The 12,570-nt window shown below is 37.9% G+C and overlaps 1 protein-coding gene across 2 annotated transcripts in view; it reads left to right on the forward strand.

Annotated features, from left to right (window-relative positions):
* CNTN1 (contactin 1) overlaps positions 1 to 12,570 on the forward strand; it is a 253,457-nt gene that overhangs the window by 191,610 nt on the left and 49,277 nt on the right. For both annotated transcript variants that reach the window (XM_065635765.1, XM_065635775.1), the window contains 2 exons: positions 1,683 to 1,858; positions 11,931 to 12,051. In XM_065635765.1, the coding sequence (XP_065491837.1) occupies positions 1,683 to 1,858; positions 11,931 to 12,051 (297 nt within the window). The remainder of the gene's footprint in view (positions 1 to 1,682; positions 1,859 to 11,930; positions 12,052 to 12,570) is intronic.

The raw sequence follows: 12,570 nt of genomic DNA on the forward strand, positions 1-12,570 counted from the left end.
TTGTAAGACTATTTTCATTAAGCAGATTTGTTTAATGTTTGCAGTTACTTTTTATAATCTTCTGCAGTTTTATATGTCCTAGTATTACCCTCAGGCATTTAATTATTTTGAAAGTTTATGTAAATAAATATCCAGCCCCTTAATAGTTATATCTTCTAAAATCAGGAAGACCATTTTCATGCTAAATTTGCAGAGTGAAACACTTAAACTGTATGTTTATAAATCTTATAAACTGGGTATAAAGAATTTTAAAATTTGGGGGAATTCTGCTCTGATTCATCTAAAAAAGGAAACCAAAAGACTAAGACATCTCTCTTGCATCACAGCAGAAACAGAAGGGTCAGATGACATATTTCAAAATAATTTTCACATTGTGGACAATGATGAGGGTTGATGAAGGATACTTTGAACGTGGTATTCCCAAGCACATTGTGTGGCCCATAAAACTTCTCAGACATTGCACATGACTACAGGAAGTAGAAAGTTAAATCTGGAGCTGACAGGCAGTCTGAAGTCTGATGGTTTTTCCCACATGCTCTTTGTTCACTGCCACTGGAGCACTCTTTCGGCAACTTCTCAGACTGGTAGAGTCCTTTTTGTAAACATTTAGAAAATCACTGGTGGTAGAACTACTATGAGGTGCTCCATTCTGCAGAAGCCAATAGTTGTGCCATCCTCATAGTCTCAGTATTAGGCAGGTTTTAGATTATTAGAGTAGGATCTGGGGGAAGGTTTCTCTCCAAGAAAGATGGACAAGAAATGTTGGGTTTATTGAGGAAATTTTTGCTGTTCCATGTATGATGGGGTGCAGTGTGCTCCTTGAAGCATGCTCGAACCTGGATCTTAACTAGCAGCATGGCTATTGTCTTCCAGGTTTTGGTACCCTACTCCCACTCTCATAGTGATGGGAAAGATATTTTATGTCATGGCATAAGGAAGATACACTTTGGCTTTTCGTTTTATGATAACAATTGAAAGAAAAGGAACAAGTCTCAGTGATCCAGTGAGTCCGTTCCAGAGCAGTGTTGCTAATTTGTGATAGGAGTTTGATGCATGTACCAAGAGCTCCAAGATCTCTGCCTTTTTTTTTCTTTTGTTTCTATAATAATAAGAGACATTGCTGGGGGATATACAGCCTTCTTCGTTTGTTGTATTATTTTCTCTTCCTTTCCACATGTAGCTATTTGCATAGTTTGTTATGCAGCCATTATATTGTTTCTCAGTAGATAAATTAAGATCTCGATCCCTGCAGTGCTCTAATGGAAATCTGACTCAGCCTGACAACTGAGTAAAGCTTTCCATTTGTTAAAGAGACAGATTTTAAAACATAAGAAATATTATAATTAAGAAATTCAACACAACTCACATAAGATTCATCATCTGTCTTCTTTCTACCTGAGATATAGTCAATGAATAAAAGTAGCTTTAAATAGGAATGTGGTTCAGAGACTGAAACATAACCATTTTCAAAGGACAACTAAATAGAAGTTAGGCATTTCAGTTGTAAAAGGTTTCCTTTGTTCCCTTCAGTTTGGTCCCTTGAAATGTAGCTGCATGAATAACATGTAAACTACGTTTTGAGGGAGCGGTTTAATGTATAATCAAACAGCTATGGAGCTGAGCTTACATTTGGATAAACATTTATTTATTGGAATTTTCCATGTTTGCTGTTAACTTCACAGAAGCTACAAGAATTACTTTAGCTCCGTTGAATGTTGATGTCACCGTTGGAGAGAATGCTACCATGCAATGCATTGCATCCCATGATCCCACGTTAGACCTGACATTTATTTGGTCTCTAAATGGCTTCGTAATAGATTTCGAAAAAGAGCATGAACATTATGAAAGGAACGTTATGGTAAGATACTATAGATCCTTATTTAATACGTGAAAGCCCGGTTTATTGTGAATAGCTGTCTTTTCTGTTTTATTTTTCCTATTGTGTTGGTTCAGGACTAGAAAGATGCAGTAGGCTAAGAACATAAAATAAAATTACAATTTAAACACCTTACAGACATGTAGGCACTTGCAGGTAGACACCTGAAATCAGATATCTGAATCGACATATTTTGGTACCTCAGTTAAATCCCACTACAATTAATAGTGAATATAGCTAGTAAGTAGGTAGCCTGGTCATAAACAGGGTGCAAATTATGTTGAAAAAGTGTGCATATGCATTCACTTTTACTTACCCATGTTTTTCTCATCAACATTTTTGGAATTTGGCACAAGACTGGGCCAGATGGTGGTTAGGAGTCAAACAGACTGTAAACACTGAGCAAGAAGAGTTTGTGTGAAGACTAAACAAGTTAATACAAAGACACTCGTTTTGGCACATAGGAAGATGAATCATAGATCTTTCGTGTTTGCATGTATTTTTATCTTTTTATAGTCTTCTATCAGCCTTGTTCAAAAATAATACCTCGAGTAGAAATCCCTTCTGGTTATGTCTAATCACATGCTCATTTACCTAATATTCAACAACAACCTCAGAGTGGTTGCCCACATGTGTATATTTATTCTGTCGTTCTGGGTTTAAATGATACAAAAATCCTCAAATTTAGATACATTTGGTTTTTTTGTGCTCCCAAGAGGAGCTGCGGATGTGGAGAGAAGAGGTTGCTAATGGTGCCTGTAGTGTCTGGGAGCACCAGGGGCCATGTGCAGTTTCAGCTCCGTGTTCGAAATGATGTACCATATAACAGTGCGTCCTGCAGAGTCTTTCTCCTAGGCTGGCAATATCATCCGATTTGCCATGGACCAAGAGATTCTTTTTTTCAATGTCTATCTGCATGTGAGAAGATGTTTCAAGCATAGCTATTCTAGTTTCATTTGGAACGCACCAGTCCTTTGAGGAGTCAGAGTTGCCTTAGTCAGCTTGTTTGCTGAGTAGTAAAAATCTCTGATAAGTCAGTCACACTTCTCTCTTTCAGTGAGAGAACAAGTCCTTATCCAGCAAGCCAGCAGAAGTATGCTAAGATCAGCTGAAAAACATGGAAAACCAAAGACATAAAGCCCTTTCTGCAATAAACCTGCTGAAAGTCGATGTCCTAAGTAGTAGGGTACTAAGCGGTTTGCAGTGTATTTTGTGTTGCCTCAAGAATTACAAAATATGTAGATCTACACCGATACACTAGCATCATTCAAAACATTTCCTGCATGTGGCTATTAAGCCATGCTTTTGATAGGTATATGTTTACACTTGGGTACTAATTAGTGCATAGAAGTGCCTTGAAAAAGCTTGAATCGCCTCCTAATGGCATTAGTTTCTCCTTAGATAAAGGCTGGAATGAGTCCAAGTATCACTCAAAATAAGAACTTAGAAAGTAAAGCCCCATTAAATGTATTCCTTGTAAAAGAGTAAATAAAACCACTCTGGTTTTGTCAAATTTTATTTATTCAATTGCTTTTAGCTACCTGACAGAAGTCACACAAAGGAAATGTATTCCATGAAACAGAAAATCGGGCTGAAAAGTGTTGATGAATCAGTGATTTTGGTGTGGAAGGAAAGTAAAAATGGCTTTACCAGAGGTCTTTGTGGTGCACGACCATGTAATGCAAGAGAGAGGAACCTGAACTTTCTGCGTCTCTTGGTCATATGTTGAACAGAAATTTTTATATCGTTGACGTACACTTTTGGGGTTTCTTCTCAATCATGAAAATAGAAGGATTTTTTTTTTTTTAGGCAAAATTAATTCTGAAATCTAATCCAAATTTTAGGGTACTTTCTAGCAAAACACTTCTAGTGGACAAACCTGGGGCTAAATAAGGGCCTTAGCAAGTGTGTAAGGTGTAATTCTTTGTGAAGATTGACTTAGCATTTAGATTCCCAGACACTGGTTTCATCTTCCAGGTAGTCAGTGGTGCTGAATCTCCTGATCCCAAATTCTGATCAACTCCATAACATTTTGGACACTTTATATAAAGTGCTTGATTTTAAAAACAAATTAGCCTGGCTTTGCTAGTCTAGCTTGGTCTCTATAGACCTTCTATGGTCTACAGAGAAAGAGGTGGTTCACTTCAGGTGGGTGTTGAATCTTGTGCTGGAAGGTTTGCTTTTTCAATGGATTATAGAGATGGATACTGCATAGGATGCAAAAGTAGCTGAAGAATGAGTAACTCTTAATTCACTTAGACAGTTAAGTAGGTTAGATAATAATTTAATTTATTTGCCAGTGTGTAACTCCATCTTTCTGAAGGACATTTCTCAGTTTGTTGTGTTCCTTTTGCACTTGATCAATACTGGTAGAAATTATTTTAGCAGGGGGAACTTCTTGTTTTGCATTTGTAAACCTTATTTCTAGGCTTTCAAATGCAAAGCAAGTGCAGATAATCGCTGTTCCTCCCCCACGGGGAGCTCAGTTTTCATCACTCAGGACAGAGAGGACAGTAGGATTGTGTTTGAAGTCTGGAATTGTGATTTATAGTTATTCGGCAATTCAGCACTTAAGTAATAACAAATGCAGAGTTTTTAACAAGTTCAACTAATCCAATACCAAGGTTTACGCAGGATGTAATTAAGAGGAATATGCACTTTCTTCTTAAATTAAGGGGTTTTTTTCCTTCTTGTGAGCAAAGGGATTTTCTCCTGCCAGCTACTTGCATTTCTGGCAGTTCTCAGCAAAAGTCACAGGGTGGCAGGTTTGCTCAGGCTTTCTGGGATGCAAAGACGTGCGCCGTTGTGCATTTGACAGCAGCAGCCTTAACTGCTGGGCTTTAAGCAGTAGAGTCCCATGCTGCCATCAAACCCTTCAGAAACATAAAAGAAAAAAATATTCCATCATGAATATTAAAATTACTGGGTATGTGACACATACTCTCTGTGCTATAATTTCCTGTTGATGAAGGATTCTCATCTGTCTTCCTGATAATATCACTATTAATTTATGTGACAGTGCAGATCAATGTGTTGAAACTTGATACCGCGACAGTATTTCAGTTCTCGAAATAATACTAATAATGTTGTCACATACACATAATGGAATGCTAATGAAATTGATGTAAATACCTGCATAAGTCTTATTTATTTAAATGGAAGCTTTGGTTTCTCCATCATTTGCTCAAGGCAAAACTAATTTGCATTACATTAGTACTAAAACTAATTTATCAAAAGAACATTTGTCAGTGCTGTTTTGATTTTCTATGACAGTGTTATTTAAAATTATATATATATATAAAAAAATTGGTTAACTTTCAAAGAGTCAAATGAAGTCTTTGAAATCTTACTATCAAATTGATTGCTTTTGACTTTATATATGGTGGTTTCTCTGATTATTTGCTTAATTAACTAAACATTAACACAGCCTTTCAGGGCCCATAGAGCTATAGCACTTCAAGTAATCTGGAAAACGATAATGTTTGGTCATTTGTTATTTATAGAGGTTGGACAAGACACATCCAGACTTTATTGTGTGATTCTGTGATGGTTTAATACAGTTGTATTAAATATAGTTAAATGAAGTGTATCAAAGATGGTATTGAATGTTGAAAGCAGAAGGCAGCAGCATTTTGCTCAACCAATACATTTGTTTGCTAGTGCACAGTTATTTGTCGAATGGAATATCAGCACCTTTCACCACAAGCAGAAGCTCAGTGTTTGAAATAAGGAGTTAAGGTATTGGACCCAAGCTTGGTACCAAGAAGAATGAGGTCATTTTAGGAAGTGTATCATGGAACTTTATGCTTTGTTCTTTCTGATTTCCATCCAAATAGGAATTTTAACACCCTGATAGTTGGAAAATAATTTCATTTTAACATTTAGGTATTATTTACCTTGCCAGCAGCTTTGATGATGGATTTTTTTTACAGAAGTGGTAGGGAATCTTTCCCTGGGAGGTCACAGGCCAAGTAAGGTGTCTTTAGTGATGCTGGGCATTGCGTGGCACTGCACCCAGCTAAAAAGCTCTCACAAAATGAGGAGCATCATTCGAGATCGTGCTGAGACACGTCAGTGTCATGACTTTTGGAGCAGGAGTGAGAACCTGCTGAATCCACACTGACTCTGAAGTCAAGCCTCTGCAGGGTGCTCTCCAGCGTTCATAGGTCCAGGGATGTGGCACGAAGACAACCAAGTATGTTCAGCAAAGAACTTGCAGGGCTTGTAGCTCAGGCTCTTTGAAGTCTCCTCTGAATCCAAGCTGTCTGTGCATAACTAGCTCCGCTGCCCCTACAACCATCATAACAGTTAGCCTGCCATAGTGTAGACTTCACTGTGTTTTCAAAAGCTTTTTATTCCTTATGCAAATATTATTCCTCTTACTTCATCAGAAAGCTTTGCAGTCTTCTAGGACCACAGTCATAATATTCTGGAGATGCGTGGCAGACAGTTACTTTACATTAAAGTAAAATACATGTGGAAGGGCCTGTTTCTTCACTTTAGCTGTTAAAGGTGGTTAGTTCAGATACCAAAATCCACACTACAGATGTCTAAAATAGGTGAGATGAGTTCTAGATTGGAGACAGTGTATGCCAAAAAGCAAAGTTCTCCAAAACCGAAGGTTTTGTAAACCACAGAGAATAAATTGGACTATACGAATCCGATTAGAGGAGTATAGCTTAATATCTGCTTGGTTTTCTGTAAATTATTATAATTTGCAATTCCTTGGCTTGACATGGTAGACAAAGATGTTCTACTGCATGCTCCTGCTTCAACAGATTCCTGAGAAGACACTTAGTTTTATTATATAAATCTCTCCCTGCATATTCCACAGTTTTCTGCAGCAAAGATACAAAGATTTTAATTTAAATTTTCATTCACTGGTAATCCTCCTTGTAGAGTCTAGCTACAGCTATATGCCAGGAAATGAATAGAAAGTTCAGGAGGAGAACTGAAAAATTGGGAAAAAATGTTTAGATGGGAAAGCTCGGTTACACAGTGAGGAGGAAGAAGAGGCTGTGTATGGCTTGAGAAGAAGAGGCTGGACTGGAACAAAACCTGGGGACAGCTCTAGTGAGCTCATTCAGTAGTTTGTTGAAGATATTGAGGAGGCAGGTGATTGTTCATGAAGCATGGCCAACCAAATCACTGAGCTACTGTTTTCATCTGAAAAAGAGTCCTGGAACTCTTCAATACATTGCTTTCAGCGCCTTGAGGTATTAGGGAGATGCTTTAGACATGAGAGAGTTAGAAGTCACATATTTTGGCTAGGTTTGGGGTAAAATTTAGAGGCAAGGGCCTAATAGTAACTTAGTGAGCATGGAATGAGATGGATGGAGTCAGTGGTTAAGAGCAAGCAGGGGAAGGAAACAAGAAGACATAGTGCTGAGGATGAAGCCAACACACAGCTCTGACAGAAGCCTTTGAGGAAACCTGTTATTATTAATCCACAGTGCTATTTCCAGCACAAAGAGAAGCAGACTGTTTAGAGGATGCCAACTTCTGTGCTAGAATTAAAACATGCACTGCAGAATCAGTTGACTGTAACCTTATGTGTTTGTGAGACTTCACAAACTACCAAAATCCATGCACCACCCCTAGGTAGGTAGCAGGAGCTGAGAAAGCCAGGTGTGAGTGGTACTCAAGAGATATGTAGTTTGCAGTGAACTGTGGATTTTCATCGTCAGCTGTGAAGTTGTGAGCCATGAGTACAAATGAACAAGTACCTAGGTTTTTTCTGCTGTTGGAAATTAAATAACACGGCATATTACCACAGGGATGCTGGTACAAAGCATAGTATCCTCAGGCATTCTCAGTGGTGTGCTGAATGGGGAAGAATAATGTATTTGTTGGAAATATTTCCCAGTCCACATGTCAGGGGTAGAATTAGCACTGTACTTCCTTTACATATAAATATAGTTTGGTGAAAGAAGAGATTCTTCAGTGGGAGTGACTGTCATCATATCCTGCTGGGTTTTTTATTTACCCTTAACTTTTTTGCCAGCCATGGCTTATAAAACACAGTGAGATAAGCTCTCCTGTGAATAGGACTGAGAAAACAGAACTGCGCTGTTGTTGTCCTCGTGTCATCTCTGATCTCAATAGCAGGAAAGTAGGTATGATCACATTTACATTAACATTCATCAACAGCTTTTGGATTATCTGTTCTACTGGTATCTACCACATAGCAGATCCTCTACTGGCAGGAACAAAACAATGCTCGTGAACTCGTTTAGAGTTAATAATTTTAGGTACCAGTAATAGAAAAAGGTGTTTTAAATTATTGTTAGCTTTGGAAAAGCTGATCTCATCACCGAGAATTCCATCTCTTCCATATTACTTCTTATCGATTCTCTTATCATCTTACCTCCACTGCGTATTAAACACCTCTGAAATTCAGATATTTTTTTTTAATCTGAATTTAAAAAAAAAAAAGACTCTGTCTCTGCCTACCAGATTCTTCTGTTTCTGCCAAGTTAGTTTTATTATTGCAAAGGGCTTCTTAGGTTCATACTAACAATAGTTTCTTTATTGTGTCTGAGGTCCAAAGAGAAGTGGATACTGCTTTCAGTCAAAAGACTGAAAGACCATTTACAAATTCCTGTAAATGGTTTTTGATCACATGGGTACGTTCTGATGGCTTTCAGTAATTTAGTGCACTGGCAAAGGTGATAATCAAAGGAGAACAGTGAATCTCCAAAATAGGTCACACAATGCTATTTTTGACAACACTATTAAAGCATAAATATAGTGCTCATATGATGAAAGTCTTTGCTTGAAATGAGGTAAATAACTGAGTGGTGAACCACAGATACCCTTGGAACATCCGTGAGTACTGCTATCACAATTTCCAGTCTGTGATTTAGTTGTCTCTGAGTTAAGGAAGGCATTTTTAAACTCAGCCAGGCTGAGGTTTTTGAATGAAAATATCCAGTGCATTCATAGCTAATTTGTGGACAGAATCTGCTGATGCCCATGCTATTTATATGCTTTGTAAGCTCTTCTTTTACCACCAAGAACTTAGGCTTCTTTTGAGGTATGGAAAGCTTCATCACTGACTACATAAAACCTTGGTCCAGTAGAGCTTCTGAACCAACAAGATACCATACCATATCTATGGGCTGTTGTTTTTTACATTATGTTACATTTTCCTGTCTGTTTTTCATTATTTAGATTTTAAGACTGAGGAAAATTAATGTTAGAGCACGTATATGGGCACATTATTAATAACTATAATAAAGTATTTTAATTAAAATGCTAATTTAGGAATTAATGAGTACTAACACTGTTAAGAATTTGTAATCATTTGTTATTGAAGCAGTAATAAGATTATGAGTATTTTAAGTTTATGCAGTTTTTTTAAAACATTATTGCTTTGCCCAACCTTTGCTTATGTTTATTTGCAAATCAAAGTACAAACAATGATCAGAGATTCGCAGGCAGTGTGGTTTGTTCTAGGATGACATTTAGTGTTAATAAACTAAAGATTTATACACAGCACTCAAACAGAGAACTCTTTGTCTCTTTTATTAAAACCAAAACCAATAAGAACAAAATGAAAAAGGAAAAAAAAAAAAAGGAACTGAAAACTCAAAGAGTTTGAACTTCTGCAGCTCTTTTGTTGTAATTTTTTGGAGGGCAAAGGAGCAGGTATCCACCTTCTCTGCTCCCATGGAAGTATTGACTCTCTCACTGATTTTTCTTCCTGAAAGCCATTGACAGCGTTGCTTAGCCCACTAAAGACAAAAAAGGCGTGTGGTTACGTGTGGTTAGTCAGGCAGCCAGCCGGTGTTCGCTTATGCGGTAATCCCCTGCAGCTTTTCCAAGGATGCTGTCCTGGAAGGCAGTCCCTGGAGTTCTCATGAATGCACTGAAATGCCACTGCCCCAGACTCATGGACATAGTTTAATAATGACTAAAAGAGAAATGGTGAGAAATATATCGCGAATATTGGGTTGTTCACTGATCCAACTAATCTGTCTGATCACTGCTAACAGCACTTGCGTCATTCAAAAACTGCCAAGGTACGGTGTAACCTGCATTTCTCTCTGACCGTATGAGGCAATCACGTGAAGTATCAAGTCAGAATTAAGCAGTTCTCTTAATGTGTTTTCATTCCTTTTATCCAGTCACTGGTTTACCTCAGTAATTTCTTAAAGATGTGAATTCTTGTGTTGGAATGAAAAAATCAGTGTTAACAGACAGTTTGTGCTGAAGTTTTATGCCAGCAGAATTTGAAGCTGGCATCCAAAATCCTCCCTGGAGCTTGAAAAGGAAAAGGATAGTTTATCTGGCTATTTTAATGTCCCCTAAATATAGACTCTAAACTGGCATTCTAGTTTCAGAACATTTGGAAAAGATTTAACATTACTTTTTTTCCTCCTCCTATTCAATTGGGAAACATAAACTGGATGTCATAACTTTATTTCATTTCTTCAGAATATATAAATGCAGAGACACTTATGACAGCCCATAATATTTGAGCTTGTATTGAGTGTCTTTTTTTTTCCGTAGAACTTTTTGTCATGATAGCACTGGTTCTTACATCTAAATATTTAGCAATTTCTTTTTTACATACAATTTGCATCTGAATTTATTTTGTTCCTGCATGTGAAGGTTTCAGGATTGCAGTGAATTATCTTAGTGTTTGTTTTGGTTTGGTTTTAAATTGTGTTTCTGAACAATCTGCAGTGGATCAGGAAATCTGAATCTTGCTCCTTTTGGTATAGTGTGGTATAAACCCATCTGTTAAACTTTTGTAGCATTTTTACTTCCATGAAAGCAATCAGATATCTTTTTGGAAAGAACATTTGGATTTTTTCTGAAGTACCTTGAAGACTAACACATGTATAACCCTGCGATTTAACCTAGTAATCTTTTTTTTTTGGAATAAAATGCAGGATAGATAAGCAAAATATTCCAAGTGTGTTATTTATAAACATTTATATCATGTCTTAACATGAAACTTGTTTTTCTTTAAGAATAGCTGTGGTGTACATAGTGGTCTCTATTCTATTTCTTGTTTTACAGGTGTGCATCTAGTTACTCAGTGGGTCCACAGGAGTGTCATAGGACAAAAACGCTTTATTCAGTTTGCCTGTCTGTACAACCACAGGTAGCAGCAGACAGTGGGCCTTATAGCCATCTGAAAACATAGTTATAGGTTTTCCTAACAGTCTAACGTTGGTGAAGAGTGTTGAGGAGGGATTAGGGCCTGTGATGATGACGATGCGGGTAGAGCCTCGTTGAACCATAAGTTCATGGAGGTCCCATGGCAGGGGGGCAGCCCTGGCCAAGGCCTCGCACTGCCCGTGGTTGCCCTGTCCCGGGTCACCCAAGGAAGGGGCTGCCCTGGGCTGCACCACCTCAAAGCCGACCCACAGTCCTGGCACCCCAGCCTCCCGCCACCAGGGTCATGGTTACTGCCGTCGTTCTGTCCATCGCCAACACCGTGGTGCAGAACAGGGACTGGCCTGTCCTCTGAGGAGCTGTGACACATTTCAAACTTTATTGTTTCCCTGCAGTCACTGCATTTTATTGTCTCTTCGGTGCATCTTTATTTAGTCCGTGATTGTAGCCTCTCTGTGATCAAAGCATTTGTACTGCTTTAGGCTTGTAAAGGCATAGCCAAACGGTATCCCACTCTGTTAGTACAGCTCTATGACATGTTGTCATACAAACGTGTAAAAAAAGCAAGTAATGGTGCAGAAAAATAATCTGACTTCTGTTTATGAAGAAATTCTTGACTGAATTTAATGTTCAGATATGTGCTTCAAACAGTAAAAGGGAGATGTTTGCTTGTAAAAAAACATTTACTAAGACGTCTGATTTTTTACGTCTGGTAAATAACAGCAGATCCTTAAGAAACATAGGACACTTTCAACAACTGTCATATAAATCAGATGTATCTTTGAGTGTGATCCATGCTCAAAGTAAGCATTTGCTTTTTGGAAGTAGCAACCACTGTATATCAGTTGGGAGGGATGTATAGACAGGTATCACATAGCTGTACAGGGATGTTTACCAGCTTCACTAAGCGCTGTTTTTGTGGCAGATTAAATCCAACGGTGAGCTGCTCATTAAAAATGTTCAGCTGCGGCATGCTGGGAGGTACACGTGCACCGCTCAGACAATTGTTGACAACTCCTCGGCTTCGGCTGACCTTGTGGTAAGAGGTAAGGAATGTTGCTGGTTTCCACCTAGATAAGCAGAGTGTTTCTAGTTGTTTAGAGTATTTTGTTTCTCATCAAGGAATGACAGAAATTAAAATGAGAAGTGCATGAGCGTGTAAAGTCCTTCAAGTCTACTCAGGGTGCTGATTCTATTCCAGACATTTAGATGTCTAACTGAGCATTTGCTTTCCTGAAAAGCAATGAAGATTTTCTTATAATGGGTATTTTTGTTATGTTGAAGTAAATTTTTAGGTAGTTTAATTCAGTATTCATTATTAAAAATAGATTTTCATTATCATTTCAATGTATCTACTGTATAACAGTCCTAAGAAGCCACTTTTGTTTTCTCACAAAGCTTTATGGATTAAATTATTGTGTATAATACTAGACCTCCATTAAAAGGATTCCTAGTTTTCAAATTACAGAAACCAGGACATTTGGAGGTAAGGTTGTCACTCCATTTTTAACTGATTCATGTCTATTAAGTGCTGCTGTGATCTCAAGACACTGCGCTTGCTCATA

The sequence above is a fragment of the Caloenas nicobarica genome, chromosome 1 (assembly GCF_036013445.1).
Source record: "Caloenas nicobarica isolate bCalNic1 chromosome 1, bCalNic1.hap1, whole genome shotgun sequence".
NCBI classification, from domain to species: domain Eukaryota; kingdom Metazoa; phylum Chordata; class Aves; order Columbiformes; family Columbidae; genus Caloenas; species Caloenas nicobarica.